Source organism: Patagioenas fasciata, chromosome 3, assembly GCF_037038585.1.
Source record: "Patagioenas fasciata isolate bPatFas1 chromosome 3, bPatFas1.hap1, whole genome shotgun sequence".
NCBI classification, from domain to species: domain Eukaryota; kingdom Metazoa; phylum Chordata; class Aves; order Columbiformes; family Columbidae; genus Patagioenas; species Patagioenas fasciata.
Window position 1 is genome coordinate 66,727,120 of NC_092522.1, and position 25,712 is coordinate 66,752,831.

The 25,712-nt window shown below is 42.0% G+C and overlaps 1 protein-coding gene across 2 annotated transcripts in view; it reads left to right on the plus strand.

The window, feature by feature from the left end:
- Positions 1 to 219: 219 nt before the first annotated feature.
- Positions 220 to 25,712, plus strand: part of SLC2A12 (solute carrier family 2 member 12) — a 29,483-nt gene continuing 3,990 nt past the window's right edge. The window contains exons 1-3 of one of the 2 annotated variants that reach the window (XM_065835986.2): positions 220 to 558; positions 8,219 to 9,523; positions 25,441 to 25,563. In XM_065835986.2, the coding sequence (XP_065692058.2) occupies positions 426 to 558; positions 8,219 to 9,523; positions 25,441 to 25,563 (1,561 nt within the window). In that variant the 5' untranslated portion in view covers positions 220 to 425. Of the gene's footprint in view, positions 559 to 8,218; positions 9,524 to 24,393; positions 25,419 to 25,440; positions 25,564 to 25,712 lie in introns of those variants that run through there. The other variant, XM_065835987.2, reaches the window with a different exon arrangement.

The following is a 25,712-nucleotide window of genomic DNA, read 5'->3' on the forward strand; positions in this document are numbered from 1 at the left end:
CTCCTTTTCCGAGTGCCTTCTCTGTCAAAAAAAACCCTGTGCATATGAACACCAGAGAGAAGAGAGAATGCAGACGAGAGAGAAACCCTTTAAGCTATTGAGTAAGGAATGTACATCGAGCTGTGCGTGGACGTCTGATGTCTGCAACTATTTGTTAAAAGGCAAAAGCAATACTTCCGACAGACGGCCCTCCCCTCGCCTGCAATAGGCTCCCAAGAATAGCAACAGCCTGTGTCACCGCAAAGGGCAAAGCCTTCTGAAATAGCAACAAAGTTCTTCACAAACCACTTTGCGGTTTGCATTTGGTTTCAGCCAGCTTCAGCAACTTGTTGCAATGAGAAAAATAACCTGCGCTTTCCTCGCCAGCCAGGGAAGGACCGCTGCCCGGTGAAGTGCTCCTGCCCCAAGGTGCAAAGAGGGTGGTAATGGCACCTGGGCAGAGCACGGAGGACCTCGGCCAGCAGAGCCGGACGATGAGAGCAGGGGAGGATGAGGAGAAGAGCCGGGGCAGCCGCCGCAGCAGCCGCCGCCACCTCCACCAGCTCCCGGCTGCAGCAGGTAAAGCGGCAGGAGCTGAATGCTGCTGTTGGGGAGCAGCAGCGTGTCCCCGCAGCTCATGCTTGGGGCTGGGGGAGAACAGCCTCGCAAAACACAGAGACTTTGGCAGTGTGCTGTCTCGATTTCAAAAAGTACGAGAGGGGAAAATGTGAGTAGGGAAGGGGAATGCTGGCTTGGATTTTGAATGAAGGTTTATGTGATACTTTTCCCAAAAGGCCTTGGTCCTACTATTTGTGCATATCTTGTGTGCTGTGTAAATCCCTTTCCTTTTTGAGGATCAGTCACCTGAAAAATCAGAGAACCCACTGCTGCGTAAGATAAGAACAGTCCTCTGGTCCATGCGTGTTCGGGAGCAGTTCAGCCCTTTTCACTGAGTTGGAGGGAGGCCAGGCAAGCCTTGCACCCACTCATGCAGGGGGAAAGTACAGGGGGACACAGGGACTCCCTTCTGTCTTTTCTTCCCTGGCACTCCAGGAAGAAACAGGTTTTCTGTGCTGGCACCCAGGAAAATCAACTGTTTAATTTCTTATGCAAAGATATTTGAATGCTGAAGCTGAATTTTATAGCTCATCACCTTTGCTCTCCTACCCATTTTTTCTAAGTTACAGTATAGTTTTGCATCTTGAGTCTCTTCCACTGATGATCAGATCAAGGGGAAAATGACCCATGACTGTGACATTTCTCACCCACAAGACAGCTTTACCCAAACAGGATAGCATGATTGGAAGCCTGAAATGACTTATATGTCCTGAGCAGGTTTTGTGCACTTATAAATGAATGAACTGACTAACCCATGTATTTTCAGATACCACAGGCACACATGCTTTGTTGGAGCGTAATAGCGATCAGTCCAGCAACATCTACTGATACCTGGAAGCAGAGGAAACAGAGGTTAATCAAGAACAGAAAGCCAGTCGGTGTGCAGACATATTTAACATTATCTTAGGGTATGGGGGAAGCAATGCAGATGGTTATAGGATAGCATATTGAAAGGGAAGCACAGCAGTTACAATAAACAGCAAAGTTACTGCAGCACAAGGGCTATGGTTAGAAGAGTACATGCAAATTATATACTTGGCCTTACCCTCAGAAATTAAAGCAGTAACCTGAGGAATTTATAATTGCCTAGTTAGGAATTAAAATAACTTGTTGATTCTTGCTGAAAAGTAATAAAACAAAAACAAAACCAAAATCCTATTTAAAGTAATGAAGGACCAGGCTGCCTGTTGACATAACGAAAATACATGGCAGGACACTAAGAGATGGAGAGATAGCCAGGGTGGGTCTGTCCAGGATCTGCATTCACTGTCTCTCAATCAGTGCCAGAGGGATTTTGTTCATAAAATCTGAATATTACTCACACCATACATTCATCAGGCTTAAGCTATACGAAGTATGCAATGCTTCCCATCATCGCAGGAATTTAGATGTGTGAAAATGTGTGATACATTAACTTCCTTCTGCCTTGTTTTTTAGTTCAATTTTTAAAAAAATATTTATTTTGGTTTTGTCTTTCACATTTGAGTGGGAGGAGTCACATTTGTCAAATAATCACGATCCCACATGGCCCTGGCACTATTTTTGGGTGAATTCAACATTTTATAAGATTTTTCCAGCTCTGCTTGCAACACAACTTTGTCCCACAGCCACCATGTGTTTCATCCCTCAAGGTCTTGTTGGGTAACTACTTTAGATCCCATGTCAGACTTGTAAACGGACAGATAGATAGATGTGTCTTAGCTTATAGGAGAAATGCACCTATTGGGCAGCTACTGGATCTAAAGATCATGATGGAATGAAAAGAGGACAATTGCCTTTTACGAGAAGCAAAACCATGATTCAATTATGCAGCAATTTTCAACAAGTGCAATTAAATATTTTTCCTACAAAACTATGTGATCCACACACTATACACTTCAGCAAAATGTTTCTCTAAAGACAATTTGAGGAATTTTAAATGCTATTTCCCTGTAAAGGCAAACTTCTTGTATGTCAGGAGCACTCAAAGAAGAAATATTTTGTTAAAGATAGCTTAAAATTTTCAGATACAGATGCTGTATTTTTAAGATTTACCATGGATAAAAGTAGGTGCCTTGTTTTATTGAAAAAGGGAGATTCCGCGTTGCAGATTCATATCTATGCAATTCACTCAACTCATTGTGATTTTCTAACCTGCACTTATTAACCAAGAGTTGACAGGGCCTGATTTCACCTTCCAAATGTCTAAATAGATCAAAGAATCCCGAAGGATTTAAATAATATATATTTGACTTCCCACGTAAATCCTTTTGTTCCCTTCCAAACTGAGACATTTCTCACCTCAAATTAAATCAAAGTCAATGGAAGAAAGCACCGTGGTGGAAGAGACTATTGTATCCCCTCCTATTAAAATAGATGTAGTTGCACAGGTCACATCAAGGAGTAATCTCCCTTCCCATTCCATACCACTAGTTTTCTGTATGGATAGCGCATGTTCTCTTAGGAGAAAGGAAAAAAGAACTGCGTCACAGAAATCTCAGTGTCTGGACAAATGTGGAGCATGGTACTGCCAAGGTGAGCTGGAAGGGGATTGTGGGCACCTTTCTCACAGCTCTCTTGCACATTAAGTGAGGGAAGAGTGGTGTTTCCCAGCTCTGACTGCTTGCAGATCTTCCCTGACACAGACTATTTGCCTGTAATGCCAATAAAATACATGCACAGTCCTTTGGAAGGACTGTATTTTCTCAAATGTGTACTTGAAAATTAGTGAAGGGGCACACCCTTACTAACTTGGCCCCATCCAGTCTCATCAGCAGGACACTGTGCTATACAGCAACTGCACTTGGTCTCCTTTTCAGGAACAAAGCATAAACATTTCCAGCAAATGTTCTTAAAGATAAGTTTGTTTGCCAAGTAGTGCTGCTTTTGACTTGACTAACAGTTTTGAGAAAACATTTTGTTTACATTGGAAAACTAGAGAAGGGAGTTTCCAATCACTTGCTGCATACCAGCCACACACTCGTTAACCATGGTGTTTGTTGAAGGCAGAAGGATAAATTTCTCTGGAAGTCATAATTAAGTTATTTTATTGCCCTAGGCTGGACACTGCCACGTATTTTGCAGGCATGTCATAAAAATAAGAGGAATATACACTCTAAGAAGCCTTTTTTGTAAAATAAATAAATAAATAAATAAATAAATATTAAAAAAAACCCAGGAATGCCTAAGAACTGCCAGCAATATCATTAAAAGTGACACTTAAAAGGTTTGTGAGTAGAACTACTGCAACATGCTCTATCTGGAAATGTTAAAGCAAAACATATGCTGAAGTCAGAAGGAATTTTGTCTGGAGAAAAACCATGAAGGAAAACCAAGCAGAGATTTCAGGGTTTAACTCGGCAGGCAGTTCTAAGCAGGCAAGCCTTAGGTACCTCAGTTACAACAAAACCTCATGGTGATACAGGGATGTTGCTTAGAAGAATAGTGCCTGTTAGGGACAAGAGACACCAAGTTAACTGCTGAGTTTGCTGTTGATAATGCATGTTGATAATGCAGAAAGATGGTGTATCTCACTCTGCCTCACATCAGAATCTGCTTTTTGTTCAGAGGTCTGCTTTAGTTACAGTCCATCACTATTTCTCTAAGACTGTGGGCATCTATCACATGAACAAGGATATCAGTTGACCCAGTAAAAACAAACCAAAGAAACACTGAGGCATCAGTCAAGCCACTGTACTTGGAGGTGCAAGAAATATATGGTCTTGAGTGCTTCCTTAACAACTTTGCAGGTGTTCAAGCTCCACACCCAGTTTGTACAGCCTCTTGGTTTAAAAATAAATAATCACCCCCATTGCTCTGATCTGAGGACCACAGGCTGAGGAGAGCAAGAACAGTGCTGATGACAGGCTGCTACAAGGTATTTGACTTGGCGCTGTCATTTTAAATCAGAAACCAGGACAAAAATGACAGTCACACGTTTAGAGAACTAAAAGCTGTGTAGGACACAGATCTTAAATTACCAATTGGAGATACTGCCTACACCACTGTGTTTCTGCTGGAGAGTCTTAAACTCAAGGTTTCGTTCCTCTGTTACTTAACATTTTTTCTCAGTTGCTTGGAAGAAGATAATAATGGATTATTTGCAGGTGATAAAGGTGACAGGTGATTAATAAATGGGATATGTCACTGGCTGAATGCAATTTGGATGGCTTGGCCTGCTGACTGTGAGTGAATGTGCTGTTTGAGATTCCCTTCAGCTAACTTTAGACATCTGCATCTGAGCAAGCCACACAGATTCCTTTTATAGGCAATGGAGAAAAATAGGCATCTGACCTACTTCAGACACCTAGAAGTGCCTATTTTTTGCAAGTGGTTACAGAAGAAATTTAGAGATGCTGTAGATCTCTCACAGTTAGGTAAGTTAATCCCACCCTATGTGTTTTAATAAATCCCAGCACAAACTGATTTGCATTCCTAGTTAGGATGCAAGAAGGCAGGCCATATTTAAAGGAAAGGCAGTGCCTTGGAAAAAATCCAGTCAGAAAAGAAGTTGGTTGTCCTGGAGAAAAAACAGTAGCAAATGAGCTCTTGTACACTGCAGTGACAATTCCTCGATGAGTAGAGAGGCAAATGTTCACCAGAAGCAGGACAATTATGTCAGGTTCCTATCAACTCTGTGCAACCACTGCAGGAGTGCTCGATCTAGCTCACAATTTATTGAAGAAATTGATAATCTGGAAAGAGTTCAGAGAATGGGGCTTTGAATACTTAAAGGACTGGTAAACTTGTAAAGCCTCACAGGCTATGTAGTTTATCAAGGAGAGGTCTGTGGGATGACTCGATGACAGGTTATAATTTTGTAGTTAGTGAACACAGCTGAGCGCAGGCAAATGGAGAATGTGATCTGGCAGCTGGAAGCCAAAGCTGCAGAAAATAAGTCTAGAAATAATTTACAAATAATTTACAGTGAAAGCAATTAACCATTGGGACGATTTATGATTAAAACGATTTACTTTCAACCACTAGCAATTTTAAAATCAAAGCTGAATATTTAAAATGGCCTAGTTGAAGTAAAATGTCATTTAAACATGTCTTAAGGGTTATGTTGTGCTGTTCATGACAGTCAGACTGGATGACCGCAATGGTGTCTTTTGGCTTCATAATATATAAATTAAAGAAACATATTAGGTTAAATCTAAATAGCCCAATAACATAAAATACTGAGATATCCAAGAAAGCATGGATATCAGCACTGAGCATTAGTTTGGAAAGAGCACTGTGATCAAATTAGCAGTGTAGCTTTTAATACTCAAGCCCATTCATTCAGCACAAACACTGTTGCTATCAGCCCTGATTTCCAGCCAGGTTTCATTGGCAGGATATATTTTCCAGATCTGGTAATAATGAGGAAGCAGGCAAGTTGAAAGTATAAAGCGGAGGGAGAAATTAAGTTTTGCAATGATAAACTTAAGTTGCATGCATGCATTGGAGGATGGAGCACGTAGCACAAAGCAGCTTCACTGGAGGGAGTAGTACCTCCAACAAAGTGCTGTTCAGTATGGGAAGGAAGTACAACAGGACCTTGCCCTAACCCATGCTCTGTCTAAAATAAGTGCAATGATCTTGGATACTGAAGCCATAAAGGAAGAAAAAGCTTTAGGCGCAATACAGACATGGACAATAACAATATATATATAAAAAAAATGTTCCGTCACCAGAGCATTTTGCCATTTTTTTCTGACATTTTCTTCAAGCTGTCCCACCTCCATTGTAATAAATCTACCATCCACCCCCACCTTCTGAAAGTCTTCTCACTATACTCCCATTTCCCCCATGCCCTTATCATTATAACCAAACCATGTGGTTTTTGCCTGTCTCTGGTTTGCCAGCCCCCTGAGCCCAGAGGCAGAGGGGTGGCAGAGGAAGCTGAGGCACATGTGGTGCGCTCAGTTGCTTGGGGCTGCTGCCACTTGCCTTCTGCTTGGCTCATAGGGAGCAAACCCAGAGCCAAGTAGGGGAGCTAACAGACGATACTTATCTTAAGAGACTTAATGGACTTAAACATCTCCCCTGACCCTGGAGGCACAGCTTATATTCACACAGCTGTACTATGCTTGCTATCCTCCAAAATAACCCGTTCTCCTGCGTAGTGGCTGCAGGCTGTGATGTTGGGCTTGTACTGTGAGCCAAGCTGCCTCCAGGAATTGTTAGGACAGCATGAGGTGGTGTGGGGCACAACCATGCCAGGGACATGCCAGCCATTTCGCAGGATACGTGGCCTCATGCCAAAGTCCAGGCCTGGGCTCTGGCACTGTTTATTTTAGTAGTGCAGACATACTGCTAAGGTGGCACTCTTCCTCTCTTTTCACCATTTGCTCTAGAAATGTAATACTCTCTGTCAAATGGGACTGGTCCTCACCAATGAGCTCAAAAATTATTGGCAAGGAACTCCAGGCAGTCAGCATGATCAAAGAGCCTTAACACCCTAGAAAAATAAACTGAAAATAAACAAAGTCTGTGTATTATTTTCAATTAGACCATATACCACTTCCCAGCCAAGCTGGAAAGTGCTTGTTGCGGGAGAATTAACTGAAATATGGACTCTGTTATGCTGCAAAAGCTAGTTCTCCTCAGACACGTCCTATCTCTCCAACTAACCAGAAAATCAGAAGTCAATTTACTCTTTTCCTAGTTGTGTGGCAGCCAACATCATGATGAGAGGAAAATCATGCTGGGAGAAAGAACAAGACCAACAATAACAAACTGATATATTCCTTAAGGTTTAGGGTGCAAAAGGCTTCACAGTTAGTAAAATACGATCAGTTAAATCTGTCTTGTAATAATAAACAATGAGTCGCAGTTGTATAAAATGAGTTTATTTTAAAGTGTATGTTCAAAGGCCTATAATCTCCATTTAGTTTATTTTTCACCATCTGGTTTTTATTCCTGACATTCTGGCTGTCATAAACTACGCAAAATATTTGATCCTGATATTCTGAAGGATCTGAGATTAGTGATGAGCAAAGCTCAGAAAGTTCATGAATTTGTGCCTCAAAGACTGGTTTCTTTGAGTATCCCAGCTATCTGGGTCAGCCTGGTGCTCAGTGGATAGGTTTCCATTTAGCAAAATAAAAACACTGGTACCAGCAGCCTTCATGGCATCCTCAGATGAAGCAAAGGAATCAGTAAGTGGCCAGGGAAAACTTAACTTGTTACTTATTCAGGTCAAGGTTGAAGCAATTTGGCTGGGAAATTACTGCTTTTTTTGTCCATGTTGGGTGGACAAGAATTCCTCAATTATGTACAAGTAAAACACTGAGAACCTCTCAAGGCAAAAATTGCTTTCTTACTAGAAGATTGTATTGTCAGTGTTGCCTTTTGCAATGATATTCTGAAACAGGAGGTTTAATTCTTTGGAACCTGATCAAAACTTTATTAAATTTTGATTGGGAGAATAAGGAACTGAAAAGCATTAAAATTAAAGGGGCTTTTATATTTTTATTTTTTCTTTTCAAAAAGGACTTTTTATGTCACTACTACTACTGGGTTTGTATGCACCTAACTGCTTGCCCTTTTTACAAAAAGATTTGGGGGGCTGGTATATCAAATAAAGTTATTATTAGTATTCAGAATGTTGCAGAAGTCACACTTTCAAGTTTTTGTGTTTTTTCTATTATTTCAGGCTGTGGAACATTTGCTTTTCTGTCTTCTGCTGTTGCTGCTGTAAGTGGACTTCTGATGGGCTATGAGTTGGGCCTTATCTCTGGAGCCCTTCTTCAGATGAGCAGCATATTAGCACTCTCTTGCAAAGAGCAGGAAATCATTGTAAGTTCCCTGCTCTTTGGGGCCTTATTTGCATCTCTTACTGGTGGATTCCTGATAGACCGATTTGGAAGGAGACTTGCTATAATTATTGCATCTTCTTTACTTGTGTTGGGGAGTCTGATTTTACTGCCCTATGAATCATATGGGATACTTATTGTGGGACGGATTGCCATAGGTATTTCCATATCGTTATCATCAATCGCAACATGTGTGTATATTGCTGAGATCGCCCCACAGCACAGGAGAGGCCTCCTCGTATCATTAAATGAACTCATGATTGTGATAGGCATTCTCTTTGCCTATATTTCAAATTATGCATTTGCCAGCATATCTCATGGCTGGAAGTACATGTTTGGCCTTGTGATTCCATTGGGTGCCTTGCAAGCTATTGCCATGTATTTCCTTCCACCAAGTCCTCGGTTTCTTGTCATGAAAAATAATGATGAAGCTGCAAGAAAAGTACTGGAGAGGCTACGGGAAACATCAGACGCTACAAGAGAACTTACTGTGATCAAGTCTTCCCTAAAAGATGAACATCAGTATAGTTTCTTGGACCTGTTTAGCTCAAAAAACAACATGAGGGCGCGAATGTTGGTAGGACTCACTCTAGTCTTTTTTGTGCAAACAACTGGACAACCCAACATTTTATTTTACGCGTCAACTGTTTTGAAGTCAGTTGGGTTTCAGAGCAATGAAGCTGCCAGCTTGGCTTCTACTGGAGTTGGAGTGGTTAAAGTGATCAGCACAGTCCCAGCCACGATTTTTGTGGATCAAGTTGGAAGCAAAACTTTTCTGTGTATTGGCTCTTCTGTTATGGCAGTATCGTTGGTCACTATGGGCTTAGTGAACCGTAACATACATGTGAATTTCACCAATGTCTGTAGAAGCCAATCGCCAGAGGATTTAATTCTCCAAAGACCAAGAAACCTCACTGGTGTCACGAATGGGAGTCTCATGGACCTCTTTGAAAGACTGTCATTTGATACGCAGAGAAGCCCAGATGTTGCCAGGACAGGAGAACTGAACAGGACTGCCTTGGCAGGAGACAAAAGCACAAAAGGGTCTCACATGGAAAGTGGGGAGGTTCCCGTTGTCCTGAAATGGCTCTCACTGGCCAGCCTGCTTGTTTATGTTGCTGCATTTTCCGTAGGCCTTGGACCAAGTAAGTATTTAATTTTTCTAACTCTTTGCAATTATTTACTTATGGGTGGATTAAGTGCTGGGGTGACATGCCCAGCTTGGCATCAGGCAGTTCCCAAGCTGGGCAAAGCAGTGTTTTCTGATGATATGTGCTGGTATTGTCACAGACTGTCCTGGTAGGCCTGGGGTGTGCTTCTTAGCAATAGGTCCTTCCCTTTGAGGTCAGTGGCCTAACCTTGCTTCACTTCAGTGAAATCATCTGTTCCTCTTCAGTGAAGTTAAGAACTGGTGTGAGCTTTGTACAGCAAAAATATGTGCCCGCTGGCTATCTTTCCTGTTCCTAGTCTATTGTGTCCTTACATTGGGAATGTTAAGATGAGGCATTTGCTGCTGCTAACTCATAAACCCAAGATAATGATGAGCTCTAGACCTCTGTAGGATGGCTCAATCAAATCCATGAAAAGCCAACATGCCTGAGGCCAGCTGAGAACCTGGCCCCTTGGCTATATAACAATCTTCAGATACAGGAAAGTAATTCAATATACAAAAGAAATTCAAGGCATTGTGGTTCATTACCAAACCATAGTATCATCACCACTACCTGTGCTGAACAGCACAAGGGGAGGAACACAAAGCTGCATCCCTGTACAACTGATGTGCTGCTGCAGCTGCTGTCACACCTGTAGGGTTCCCAGTCTCTCCAGAGAGCATGTCTGCCATTCCCAGGAACTAGCAATTAAATCTCTTCATTGTTTTTTGTTTTGTTTCAATAGCACTTGCTTATTATTCTTCTTTGAAGGTGTTGATTCTTAAGCCATATTGCAAAACCACAGACGTAGAGTCTGTTATTTATTAACAGACTTCATGTGCTTTAGTGTCTTGGCTCAAACTTGCCTGCAAACACCCTGTACTCCTGCTGCACTATTATGATAAAAAACTTGCCACAGGAGTACAACCCAACAATTGCACTAAGAGCAACTCCCCTGCAGTATTTGTTTATTTTAAACACTACTCACTGGGAGAGCAGCGTGAGATAAGCATTCATTGCCAGCACAGCGAGCTTGACCGTGTTGTTGAAGCATTATTCTCTTCCTTGCAGGAGGGGGTTGGATTCTGCTTTCGGTGACATAGGTTCATAACCAGAAGTGCAGCCTTGAAAAGAAAATGTTACTTGAGCTCTTACTTGGGCGTTTCAAACACACGTTCAATAACCCTCAAGGCAGGGGCACATGTTCAGGCTTGGCCTCCTGTTGAAAGCTGCTTTCCTGTTGGCGTGGCAGTAAGTGGGTTCCCGATCGTTTGAGTTGGCGTGACGTGACGTTAATGATAACAACATCTACTTCATTGAGGGCTACAGAAACTGAGGTGTGTTTGCCAGGCTAATCTGAGAAGTCTTTGAGGCTCATGTTTGTTTTCTGACCCCTTTTTTGGCTAAGAGCACAAATGCTCTCCAACGGCAACTGGGAAAGGACACAGTCTCAGCTCCAGCATGTTAAAATCATGTATGATAAAGCCATGTTGAGGCAATTTACACTGACAGATGCATTTGTGTAGCAAGTGAAGGCCAGGTCCAGGAGAGATACAGGTATTTCAAAATGCAGATAAGTGCTTCCAAGACATTTCCATGCCTTTACAAACACAATCTTCAGTTAAAATTGAAAATTTATAGAAAATGCAAGGGTCAGAGAATCAAGAGATCGTTGGAATCTGCAGAAGATCTATTGTGGTTAAAAAGCCTTGTGTTGGTGCGCAAAGTTGTGATTTGTGGCTACTGTGGCCAGGCGATGTCTGGGAGCCTGGGACAGAGCATTGTAGCCCCTGCACCACCATATTTTCAATGCAAATTCTCATATTCCATGCAATGTCTGCCTATCCTGCTGGTTAAGGTGAAAGCTGTGCCGGTGATGTGTCTGTTTGTAACAAATCAAATCAGCCTCTTTTGGACAAAGAGCAAGAAAAGATCTTGCTCTTTTCCCACCACATCATGAGGCCATTTCTGGAACAAATTCACTCACTTTATTATGAGTCCATACTGCATTATGTTCTGTGGGGGTAAAGAAGAGTCTATGCAGCACCATTGGGAAATGGCGCGCTCTTCATAGGGCAGATCATGCAACATGAGCTCTATTCTTTTTTTTTTTTTAATTACTTTGCCCTTTTTCTTCCCATCCTTTTTTGGGATTCTGGTCAAAAGGTTAGTTACAGTCCACATTTGCACATCAGACATTTATTAATATTTTGTTTGTCCATGATTCTCTTTTGTCTCCAAATTACATGAAGTAGATGGATTTTTTAATGAACTAAATATATGCTAAATATATTTATTGCCATTTTTCAAAGCATCCAGGCAGCACAGTGATGAATGCTCAAAAATAGATGTGAGAGATAAAAGCCATTTTTGCATTATAAAAGAATTCACAGACTAGCAAGAATCTGTTTAGTCACTTTTTGATTCTAGAATGCTCTGTATTTATATGGTCAACTCTTAGGCCAGATAAAAGAATTATTTCTGAGGCTTGGTTTTAGATTAATTATGTTTGATGAACTGCTATTCAACTGCTTGTTCACACTCAATTTCACACAACTATGAGGACATTTTGTAGTACAACAAATCAGTGTTGCATCACATGACACCAAGGGTGTTTGCAGAGGTGTTTCAAGGCAGTTATTAGCTAAGGGGGCTTACTTGACACTCATCTTTGTCTTGAGTTACCCTTGTCTGTATATCAGAAAGGTCAAATGGGTATGAACTGTTCTCACCAGGGAAAGATGCCTGCAGAGCTCATGAGAAACCTCACTCTGGCTGTGAAGCAGGGGACACAAGAAATCTGAGCCATGTGGAAATGTTGCCATGCCTTGCCCAGGGAACAGTGAGTGCCAGCTAATGAGATGAGTACAGTGTGGAGGTAGATAAACAATTCATTGCCCAAGCTAGAAGTTCCATGTGACCCTGGAAATTAATTTAACACAAAAGACACACTGAGAAATTCTAGTCAGGGCCATGACCAAGCATGACCGTTTACTAAATGACACAGAGTTAACTAAAAGAGTTGCAGAGTATCTCATTTGCCAGATGCATTGTTCAAACCACTTGAGGTGCAAAAAAAGTGTTGTCCTTTCTTATAAAGAGATGTCACCTCCTTCACGCATCACTGTTGTGTGGTACAATATGTTGCAATGCATGAACCAGAAAAGCCAAGCTCCTGGAGTATCAGACACAATAAGGCTGCAAATGTGGGACTCTTGGGGCTGAATGGAGCACAGGTAAGAGAGTTCTTTTGCTTAACAACTGTAGGGCAGGTCTAACCTTTCTGAAACAGAAATTTTCCTCCATATTTTCCTGCATACCCCCTGAATGAGGAGGTTTCACTGGGTGATCTCACTGATAAGTAAATGAGAGACATTAGCACCGCACATATTAATACAGGGATGCAGTGTGGTCTGGAGGCAATTCTCCTCATTGAACAAAAATCAGAGGGGCTCCAACATGTCCTGGGCTGAGAAGCAAGTAGTGTAGACTCAGTCTGGACCCAACAGGGCATCTGTTTTCCCAGTATGAATTTGTTTTGGCAAATAAAAAGCAAGTGGGCAGTACCTCTTTACACATAGCACAGTTTAAGGAGATCAATGCCTATCACAGGGATTTTTTGTTGTGAAGCAGGGACCACGTTTATTTGATTGAGGGATGTTGAGTGCATGCGTTTGGACTGCATGTATGGCATTGATGCTGTGCACAAAAGAGGTCTTTGTCCTCTTGGTCCTTAAAACAGGTTTCTGATCAACTGCAAAGGTGTTTAGGCAGTCGGCCAATGAACTTTAGGATAATTTGCTGGCGCAAATCACATCAGCTCCACTGACATCACGGCAGTTGATGCTGAAGGTATGGATCAAAATTAACAAAAGCACCTACAAGTGGGACTGAGGGCAGTTTCATGTTGTGAGTTATCCTCAAAACCAATTAGATACATAAAGTCCAAACGTATTTATTTCTCTGCCAACTCATGACAACATATTCTGTTCTATTACTATTCTATTACTGTCTATCCCAGAGCAGTCACCAACTTCCGTGGCTCTCCAGAGTCAAGGGCCAAATTACCACAGCTCATCTCTTGGAGGTCATCACAAGCTCCTCTTCTAGGGGATTTCTCAGAGCTGCAGGGATGCCCTGGCCCCAAGTGCTTGGAACTCACTCGGCACACACACAGCTGTGGCCACGATGGACCTGTGGCAGATCAGTGTTTGGAGAAATGTCTTCTGCATCTCATGTCTTGGCACAAGAATGCCATATATACCCATCCAGATAGATACAAAATCTAAAATATGTTTTTTACATTTTTGTGGTTGACCAATAAATGTATAACAGATTCATGGAGGAGGAATTTACAACTTACTGCAAACACTGCTTTTCCACATAGCTGTTATAGTCCCATCAAAGCACAGCTGCCATGAGTAGGTCCTCATAGGACTGGAAGTACTGTGGTATTGACTAAAACCTGTTAAACAGTGGGATTAGATACCTGTGGGAAACCTTCTCAGGCTGGGATACTATGCTCTCTGTTGCCATCTGCTAGACTCAGCCATCAAGTGAATATTTCTGATTGGAAAACTGTGAAAAAAATTGCATGTTGATCATTCCATTCACACCAATGTTGCCTTTTAACTTCTGAAGTAGGAGCATTACCTGACAAATGAGGGACCAGCCAGCTGTGAGAGCACCTCGCCAGTGCCTGGGGCACACATGGAGGAGCTGTGACCTGTGAGATCCAGACCTGAGGTGAATGCAAGCATGTGTGAGGGTCAGGTATGAGTGGAGGATGAGCAATCCTTGCAGGCTATGTAGGACTGCCACATTAGTGCCAGAGCCAGCAGGGCACAGGGCCCATGAAATGAGGGGCAGTTTTGGGGTCAGCGGTTCCCCCCAGGATGTCTCCCTGGTGGACTCTCAGCCGCTGACTCACAGCCACCTCAGCCTGAAGCTCCTCCTGCATTTGGGGAGTCCTGACATCTCCCTGCTTCCTGTGTGCAGGTGCAGAGGCATCTCTGGTTTAAGTTGACAGGCAGATTCTGAGCTGTTGGGGCAGGCACAAGAGATGGACAGACAAATCCTCGTCTGTATCCACACGGGTTAACAGACCAGCAACTTGTGGTCACCACAGTCACCTTTGTTGGGAAACCTGGTGTCAAAGATGAGGCTCAGAAGGGAAATGGTTTCTCTTCTCAGTTACCTGGTGCTAAAGAATTTTTTTCTTCTCACAAGGTCTCCACTTTCCTGGATGCTTGGGCCTCAGGTCTGAGCATCCATAAGATCCTAGGGCAGGGAAGGGTGGCAGGCTATCCAACCCAAATCACCAAGTGGCTAGCTTCACACTGATGAAATTCCTCCCACATGAGGGACCTGGAATTGTGGCTTTGTGTTCCCCAGCCTGGGTCTCCCTGCGAAGGGACCATGACCATGCTCTCCGGCCAGCCCTGCTGTGATGCACCATCTCGCTGCTGTGGGAGCTCTCTGTGTGGGTCGACAGCCCTGTGAGGAACAAAACCCCTGCAGAGAAGTCAGTGAAGGCAAGCCCCTACTGGGGGAAAACCTTGGGAATATTTTTTTTACTGATGAAGGTCTAGTTTGGGATGAGAAATGCTAGTTTAAACTAGAGATTCTAGTTTAAACATGGGCAGATTTGCCATATTGAGTATATCAGGGTTAAATTTATATCAGCTTCAATGGATGCTTTAAAACTGAGCTAATTTATACCTAAGATGAAACAGATGTTTCAACGTGTTTGGAAATTTAGCTGATGTGGGAGCCAGATTCCTCAGATGATCAACAAAGGGAAATATTCTCCCCACTTAACGTGGTCTTTCAGACCCCTGGTCTCTGACATCTCCTTTGGCACACCTTTCCTTTCCTCACCACCTATTGAGGGAGTTTAGGGTGATCAGGAAGCTGAATTAGACTGTGTGATAGCATTTCACACATAACATGCTTTAACTTCCGGTCAGCCCTGAAGTGGTCATGCAGTTGGACTAGATGATTATTGTAGGTCCCTTCCAAGTCAACTGTTCTATTATTCTGTACCCATGTGAAAAACACATTTGTTTTGTCTACATTTTATTGTGAGATGTTGAAGTAATTTAAATGCAGTTTTAAACCCGTGTCAGGGACAGTGGGGAAGACGGGAGAAAGATCAGGCAAGAAGGATCAAGGAGGATGGAAGAAAGCTCAAGGGCTCACAAGAAAAGTGAAATCCGTGGGCGTGAGGAAGAAAGTAAATCCCTCTTTCAGTCCATCACTCTCCTTATGCAATCTTATGTGGTCTGTTGTGGTCTTTCTTTATGTATTTTATTCAATTAAGCAAGCCAAAACCCAGACCTGGAACATTGCCCTAAAGCCCAGCGAGTTACCCTGGAGACAAATTTAGTCCCCTTGACTCTGCTACTGTGATTCTTTGATTAACTAACTACCTGAGTTTAAGCATGATTCATTGGCACAGTTATATGCAGAACCTTTTCTGTTTTTTGTCCCTGCATTTTGAAATATCGTAAGCTGTATGGCTTTGCACTAGCTTGGAAAACACGGGTAAAAGGTATGAGTGTCTAGAATTCACATCAATATCTTTGATGTTAGAGCAATATTTCAGGCTTTTACAAAACATGTGGTTATTATATTCATTTATAATGCACATAAATTTGTTGTTAACAGGCAATGCTCAGCATTGCCTTGCATGACATTTGTTTGCAATGTGGTTTTTTGAGCTTCTACATTTTGCAGCGCTGCTGTGGCCTGAGCTTAAATTTCACAGAAATTAACAGCATCAGATTTATCTGGTATTGTGGTTTACTCTGGAAAAAGAGATAGTGGTAGGGATTAAATCAAGTGCTCAAACATAAGCGAGTGCTTAAATATTTTGTTGGATCTGAACCAGGATAATAAACCTTGGAAGTGTGCATGTTTCACTGAGGATCAGTACATGAAGTCCTATTTTTCTTAATTTAAAAGTGATCTTGAATTCTTTATTTAATGACAAGATTCCTAGCATTGTTCATTTGTACTGAATCATCTTTTAATGCATGCATCCATGTGGTTTGAAAATGACACTCCTAGTATTTATCTAGTTCATTATTCCTGTTCTGTTCAAATGGTGCCTCATGAGGCCTTTATTTTACACTGTATCAGCTGTACACTACCAAGCTGCAGTAGAAAGACAAGGCATACCAAAATGAAAAATAAAACAAGGATTGTGAATTGCTTGCTTTTCCTATTGCCTCGCTCCAGACAAGGTTTATCTAAAACCCCTTTTTAACATGTCAGCTACCCCAGGAACTGGTTTGCCTTTTCACAGAATGTTTGGTAGTAGTGAAGTGCAAACCAATTTAGAATCTTTTTGGATAGCTGGATGCTGATTTACAGAATTTCAAATTGCACAATGTGTTCTCAAAAATACCAGCCACATAGGTTAATGTTATGTAACTTGAGAGAACCTACAAGTTTGGAAGGCTTTTTTAGGTGTGAAAATGGTCACAATAAGGAAAAAATTGCTTTCACAGTAATAAGACATGGCAATGTCACTGGGAGGTTCTTCTTAAATATTTTAGGACTCCATTTTGCAAGAAGCAAAGTAGTCTTTTTCAATGCCAAGGCTGAACTTAAACTGCGTACTGATGTCCATAACTGAAATGTAGGACATCATTTCTGTGCTCCTCTTCATAACTTTACTTTCAAGTATATGAATGAGGGAAAGACAGAGACCTTGATACTGTGAAAAGAGGGAGCCACAGCAGCATGCCCCAGTCAATGCTCCAGTCTCTCTGCAATGACAGTGCTTCAATCTGCTGTTACTGGACACAAAATCTGGCCCCCTGAGAACTACCTAGAAAAGGCAGGGGACTACTTGTGTTTTGGCATACTACAGTCCACTTAAACAGTGACTGGAGCCAATATTTTGATTTTGGTGCTCTGGATTATATAAATATCTCTCTAGTAATAGTTATATGTTAGTAAACATATTGATGCAAAGGCACTGCCTAAGAGGAATGGCTCCTGTGCCTAAAATTAGTTTTAAAGTTTGACTCAGATTAGTTAGTAGCAGCTGGCCAAAATAAAGCATTTTACCTCCAGACCCACTTTATAAGAAGTCCTAGAGAATGAATCTTGCTGCAATTCTAACTAGAAATTGGGCATAACAATCCTCTTTTGTTCTACAGGGACATTATATTCTGTAAAGTGGTGCACTGTCAAGTGAGTCTAGCATACCATCTCCTACAAGCTTTCGTATGATAATCAAGGCTGCATATCATCAGCCAAATTTGCCCTTCTTACTTTGTAGGCCAAGTGTTGCATTTAATCATTCAGGAGAAGTGGCCTTTGATAATCATATCAAAGACAATGAAAGATTTTACATTCGTTTTCCTTGACCATGTTCTGGAAAGAAGATCATTGTGACACTGAAATGTGTAAAAAAGTTGATGGACTATATGTCAAGCTTCATAAAATCCAGTTTTCCTTGGGAGAGAGAGTTGGGAGGAACTTTTTAGAGTGAATCTGATCTTGGGCCAGCTTTGTGCAAAAACTAGAACTGTCAGTAGGACTTCAAGTGCAAAGATTGTATTTTTTTTCACTTGTAAAGATCACCAAACTAAAACAAGTATTATAACATATGAGAAAATAATAATGGTAGAAAGGTAAAAATGTCCAGTCACTGCCGAGGAAGGTGGAGACTGACAGCCCAAGTGCATAGGGGATGGCCCGATGGTAAGTCAGTGCATAGAGTCAGGAGACTGTTCCTCCCCACAGCAGCTGAGTTTCAATGTAATATTGAACTCTGGGAGGAAAGCCAGGGAAAGGGGGCACAGGATGACCTCCAGCTTCTGATGCCTTTGAAAATCCACCCTCAGTCAGAAAACTGTTATGAATAAAAGAGAACTAAAAGACACCTTGTGCTGGGTGATCCAGAGCCTTCACACCTTCCACCTTGCTGCCACCCTTCAGCAGCAACTGAAATAAAGCATGAGCAGCAGCGGCCAGTGAGGGACTTGATCATTGCAGGCCTCTCACCAAATACATCACTGTTGTAACAGGTTGCGTATCCTTTCCACTGGGCATTTTCTGAAGCATATGCACAAACCTCTATTTTGCAAGAGCAAAGGCTTAAGTTGCCCCAAACTGCAGTGTCCCAACAGCACTTTTCTGTTGTGCACCCCTTTAAGGACCACCATTGGCCTTTAGATACTGGAAAAACAGGCTCATTTACCCCACCCAGCTGTGTTTTAAAAAATGAAATATGTGATAATCTGAACTAATTCATCCACAACTTCTTAATGAATTAGACCCTCTGGCTTCTGCAGTCATTCCTTTGCAAATGCCTTAGAGGATTATCCTGGATTCAATATTCTGAACAAATAAACAACTACAAACAGGAATATACATTTCAGGTTTTAATTAAAAGGCCTTTTTTTTTTTGGATTACAGTATCATTATAATAAGCTTATTATAACAAGCACATTCTCCCTTGAAAGCTTGTTTTATTTTTTTTTCTTTTCTCTCTCTTTTTTTTTTTTTTCTGTTTGCCCTCTAAGTTGTTCTGCCTTTATGGGACAGTATATAGCAAAGGATGAGAGAGAGAGACAGTGGCTGTGAAATCCAGTTACAAATAGAATTGTCATCTCATACATCAGTTCAAATCAGCTTCTATTAGGGGACCTGAAAACATGTACAGACTATTACATGCCTGCCTACAGTAAAGCTATGATGCATCCAACTGATGTATTTGCATCCGAGTACTGTTATTGCACAAGATGGGCCACAAATCACATTAACTAAGAAAATTCTACCACTCCCGGAACCTTATACACCTATCATTTCTTGCCCAGTAATCCATCATATTGGAATCACTGCCTATAAGAAAGATCTTCTGGTTTGTGACTACTCTTTGAAGCTGAAAATGGATGGTAATTGAAGATCACTGAAAACAGGTTTAAGAATACATTTAACAGCTTGCATGAAACATGAAAATCTATACCAGGCATTACATTTTTTTTTTTCAACTTCATGGAAATGTGTAAATGTGTAAAATGCAGGCTCACAGTGGTGAGAAGTTTAGGGACGGAAGGATGGCTGGGGAAAATCTGAGGTGAAGTACGTCTCAGTGCCCTACTTCCCAACTGGCCCAGAAAGCAGGGGAAGGAGCTAAAGTGTTGGTCTCAAAGTCTCTTCCCCCAAAATGCTCCTGTTGTTCTAACATAAACTGGAGCAGGTGCCAGTGAAGGGTGATTTCCATGGTACACTGCAAAGTTCCTTAAAAAAAGCACATGTGAGTGTTGAGCCTATTACATAGTGAGGTAAATAGTACAAACACTGGACAACAATTTTTATGTACTCTGATACAGCCTCAGAGATAAAAGGATTAAATCCCACTTGTCCCAACATATGTTTTTTCAAGGAGTCAACCTAAAGAATTAACTGTTAAAAACAGAAACACAGTGTGCCACAAGAAAAGAAAAATAATTTAAGATTTGCCACACCACATCAGCTTTTTTTCGATCACCAATGGTACCAGGTAACTTTAAACCAGTAGTCACAAAGCTGCTCATAGAGAGGTGCCTTGGAAGTCATAGAAAAGTATATATTGACTTCTTCTGCAAAGATCAGGATGCAGCCAGAGAGATGCGATTAGCTGAGGTTTCTCCCGACTCCCCTATTGCTCAGCAATAGAGGAATTCCTCTCCTTTTAATGGGCACACACAGGGTTTGACTTGACTGGTTGGCACTCTGCTGGCAGTTTACACACTCTGCAAAGCAATATAGCTGCTTGTTTGCTCCATATTTGCCTGTTATTCATTTTGAGCAGCCACTTCAGTCTCATATTATGGGCCAGAGCCAGAGACAAATGGCTTTCATTAAGCAGATTCATTGATTTTTAATGTCAGTCATGGTTTTCTGCTTTGGCCTTTTGTACAAAACCACGGGCAGAGTTTCAGTCCACTTTTCTTGTATCCTACCTCTTTTATCTGCTTTGGAAAAGGACAAACTCCCTCTCACCCTCTCTTCTTTCCAATCTAAGCATCCCTCACTTTTGACAGCACCTCTAAACCTCCTTCACCAGAGATACTGCAAAAGCCCTTGCAGGGGCCATATTGTTGTGGATGTGTGGGTGCCAGGACAGTGCTGGTGCCTTACAGAAGCAAGTCCCCCCCACCCCAAATCCCAGCTCTGCCTCAGTGCCATCTGCCCTCATAGGTACACACCTCATCACCATGCACACTGCAAAGGTTTGTGCCATCGCCTGCAACATGCCATTTGAAATCAAGGCAAACTAGCATTGAAGCTGGCCTTTTGTGAGAAGTAGTTAGCCATCTAGCTATTTATGTTAATACCCAGCAGAGTCAGAAACCAGGTAAATGAAAAACCTGGGAGGCTTCATAAGCCTGGAAAAAAAATCTGGTCTTGGCAAAGTCAGTCATTAGCTGTGTCCTTTGACTTCCTTCCTTTCATGGCAGCTTTGCAGTGGCTTGCTTGCTTCCTTCCCCAGTACTGATCATTTGTTACATGTTCTTAGATGGTCTGCCTGCATTGCCGGTGGGATAATCCCTTCCTTATCTTCTCTCGGACCTCTTGTTGCTAACAACCCAGTCCTCCCTTTCAAAGTCTTACATACTTCTGCCTACTTCCCTCCTAAGCTGTAAAGTCTACTTAATCTCTTTCCATAGTTCATACCTCAGAAAACTGAATTCCTTCAAGTATTGCGATGGTTGCTTTCTAAATCATACCATAAAGAACTTGATCTCACACAATACATGTATAGGAAAGGAAAAAGTGCTAAGCAACAAATGAATACCAAGGGAATCCAATATTTCATTAATGAGAGCTGCTGAGCAGCTTCCAATTTGCTTCTGCCTTCTGGCAGGAATAAGGTCAAAACAAGGACATTTTTCATTCATGCACCTCACTTGAATGTTGAGTACCCTCAATCTCACAATATCTCTCAGATGTTCTCAGATGTTTCTGCTCCTCTGATGTCTGTCAATTTTTTGAAAATATTTTTTATTTACGACATAGCTGTAAAGTTAGGAAGTATGGAAGAAATAATGTGAGGGTTTGAGACATCTCTTTGCTTAGCGCCCAAATGTAAAGCTCATTAAGTTGGCTATGTTAGCTCAAACAAAAGGGCCACTCAATCAATCTGTTACCCTGCCTCCAACAGTAGCCAGTAGCAGATGCCAAGGGAAAATACAGAAGAAAAGGCACATGCAGCATGCATAGTGCGTCCTTCTGGCTATCAGTAATTTAGGGACTCCAAGAAAATTGTTGGCGATTTGTTTTCACTATTGTGAACAGTAGTCCTTGAGGGATTTTTCCACACATACAGAGAAATAATGTTTCAACACCCCGCATTTAATCATTTTAACCCACTAATGTTTTTCATACCCAAAGAATACTGTGGAAGTGAGTTCCATAGTTGGACACAGCATACACCTTTACGGAAGGCATATTTCTATTTCTAAAAGCTTTTTTCATTCAGTTGTTTAACTATGTTGATCTATTTATTTTTATTTTATTTGGTTGTGTTTCAAGGCTCTAATCAGGTCATTTAAACATTTTCCATAACACCATTGAAGCATTTACCCTGATCATTTTAATTTCTCTATAGAAAGCAGGGTTATTCTAAAGTTTTTCTCCTTTTGAAACAAAATGTGGTAGGGTACTGGATCTTCCATTTCTATAAGAACACTGAATTTGAGATGTTATAACCAATGTAACAGAATTACATCTTGAACTACTCCTGCTCAGCACTTAAGCAAGATTTGCTTTTTTTCTCTCATTAAGTATCAGTTAAAGTGCTAAAAGAAACCACCTTCTGTGGTATCTAAAATGTAGTCCCATCACTGTGCACCGTTATGCAACTTATTCAACCTTAATGGAGCAGCTGTAATGTTGCATTATTATTCTGTTTTCTGCCTTTACAGCATCAGTGGCTTTGTTTAGAGGTGAATGTCACCATCCTGGTCAAGCGGTTGTTTGTGTACCTGAATCCTCTGCTCTTCCTCTTTAGGAAAGGAATGTCAGGGCATTGAGTTTCTGTGAATATTTAATGAAATGGTTAAACTTCCTGATCCAATGCAATATTTTCTTCTGCGTTTGCAGTGGATGTTCCTTTCTCTAGATTATACTATAATAAAAGACCATTGAAGTGTACAATTTTTCTTAACTGTTGTCAACATACAACTCACTGCAGGTCAGTAAAGGTGAGTTATTAACTGCAGCCACTGCATGAACACATCCCCTAGTTGGTGAATCTAGGACAGAGACTCATGCTGAGCCCTTAGCCTCATCTCTTACCCCCATCTGACCTGGAAAGCACCAGCTCTTTTCCCATCTGTTCCACAAATATCAGCCAAGGGTGGCTGGAGCAGATGCTAAAACCTATTGAGTGTGTGTAATGTGGTTACTGACACAGCATCTTTTTGAAATAATGTTAGATTATGTAGTGGATGGAGACATGGTGGGGTTATCTGGACCCTCTTTACAAGGATGGGCTGATTTTCCCTGTGAAATGTTGTTGCTTAGGCAGAGCACATAGTTGACTTTGCAGTGACTTCGGCAGCATGCAGGTTAAATTTCTGCAGCGCTGCATGCACACAGCACGTAAGGTAGCAGCAGTCATTATGAATGGGAGCCTGAACCTAGTTACTGGCTCCCCAAGAGAAAGCCATATCCCTGCCATACCTACAGCAGCTGCTGCTTTTTGGCAAAGGTACAAATAGTAAAAGCAATCCCAGAGAGGTGCTAAAAGCAAAGAATCGATCGTTATCGCTGCCTCAGCTTGGGGAAAGGAATAAATAAAATGTAATAAGTCTCAGATTTCTACAACTGCTTGTTCTCCACAGGGAATAAGCCTCTCCACTCCTCATCAGCCAAGCAGAGGTCAGAGCCATGCCAGAGGAAGTAGCTACCATTAGCAGACATGAAGAACAGATCTGGTGTGTCGATGGGATCTGTCTGAACTAAATGACTAATTGAAATAAGAGTAGCTAGGCACTACTGCAGCTGATGCAGATGCTCAAATCTTTTGGTTTCTTAACAGGCAGATAACATATTTCGGATCTCCGGACAACTCGTAGTTAGCCTGACAGGGCCAGTCTATCCTTGGAAAAATGCACGGTGTCGGAGCAGCCACACTGCCACACACTTCAGGTGTGGCACAAACCGTACCCTGGTGCCCATCACACTTCTGAAGCTCATATGGACTTGCTGCTTTGCATTTTGGCAGTCCTGGTGGTGGAGGGGGACAAATTACAATAAGGAGATCCCCATGCATTGCCAGGGCCTGGTTTTGCTGCGATGCAGGGCTGGCTGGCCTGGCAGGGAAAAACACCTGCTTGAGAAGCCAGTTCTCTTATTCTTTGCCCCTCTGCCACCTGCCATGTGTAGAAACTCCCCAGAAAATGCTCAGGCCATTTCTTTAGATCAACGTTTGCCTTGTCACTATCAAGTATATTAAACATTGCTGTGATCCAAGTCAGAAAAAGAAAGAAAAGCCTCTCTAGGGCTGGTGTCAGACACAGTGGCTGTGTTACAGCTGTGCACCACTTGGCCGTGTGTAACAGTGTGAGGCCATTGTGCAGTGTGGTCTTGACTCTCCAGAATAAAACCAGCACCTTGACAGGTCACTCCCACTGTGGGAGTGAAGCTTTTTATATTTTTCCTTAATAAAAAAATTAATAAATAAATGAAATCTTGGCAAGCTCCAGAAAACATTATTGGATTCAAATCTGTGGTACAAAGATATATAGTTTGCTTTAATCCGCCCTGTTGACTCAAGGGTCAGAGATTATTTTTCCCCTTTCAGTTGGTCCTTCATAGTCTCTTTCATGTCTTTTTTTCTTTTCTACCTTTACCAGTACTGTCACGCAGGAATCCTATAAGCATCCAAAGAGATATTCCAGCAAGATGCACATCCAGCTGTACAAGAGTCTATTTTTAAAAAGCAACTTGAAGATTGTCCAGTGTCAGTGTCCTGAGGAATCTCCCATCTGTCATTATGCAGAAAACAACATTGCACCGGAGCAATTTATAATGGCCATGTCTTAGAGTCTGAAGATACAGTTCATCCACATGCATCTCTTTGCTCTTGTGTTGTGGTTGTCTGCTAACCCACAACCTCTCCATGCAGTAACCTCTTGCCAATGCATCTCACTTATGAACAAAAGGGGGGTGCTGTTTTTATTATTATTATTTTTTTTTTAATAACCAGGAGTGGTGCAGAAATGTAGTGTCTTTTTCTTTTCTTCCCTTGCTATCAAGGTGGTTACACAGCTCTTCATGACTGGATTTGTTTTTGTGGGCCAGTCACACCAGCATTTAGATCACCTGTTTTGTGGTGTGATATGAAGGAGCCAAAAATCAGGCCCTCTCTCTTCATTTATACCTCAGCAATCTCATCTATATGGAGCAGACAGCTGGAATAGCAAACTTGCTTCAGTGTGGCAGGTTGATTTATAAGGTGGCATAAACACACAGTGCCGCTCCGAGGCTGGAGATTATTTTGGTTTGCTGCCCCAGTTCCATTAGCATTATGTCACTGGAGAGTTATTTAGTCGGGGCTCCCTTTGCTACACAGATGTGCAGTCAGAGCTCAGGTCCCCAATGTTTTCTGAGTTTCCCTGGTTCTGTGTGTGCTGGCACTGCCCGGCAGTGCTGGTGTCACCTGTGGCCCGCTCGCAGGGCGCCAGGCAGGGATGATGCGCCGGGGCGATGCTAACTGCAGTGCGCTGCTTGGAGAGCATGGGTGGTCCTCAAGGGCTTGGGTTCACCCTGACCCTGAAAACCACCCTATTCTTTCAGGCAGCCTCACCTGAACTCATGGACTATCTCAATTTACAGCAAGGAAAGTCATCCTTTCAAAGACAACACCTCTTCTTTTTTTTTTTTTCCTTCTTCTATTTCAGTGTCCTGGCTGGTCCTGAGTGAAATTTTCCCTGGTGGGATCAGAGGACGGGCCATGGCTTTGACATCTAGCATGAACTGGGGTATAAATCTCCTCATCTCCTTGACATTTTTGACTGTAACCGGTAAGATTTCCCTGTGTCTTTCCAACCTGATATTCTCCTAGTGGGCAAAACAAATCTTTCGTATACAAATAACATTGATAAAATTGCAGCCATGGTGTCCCAGCAGCCATTTTCAGATCTTTGTTTCGATGCCGTTTATTAATGTAACT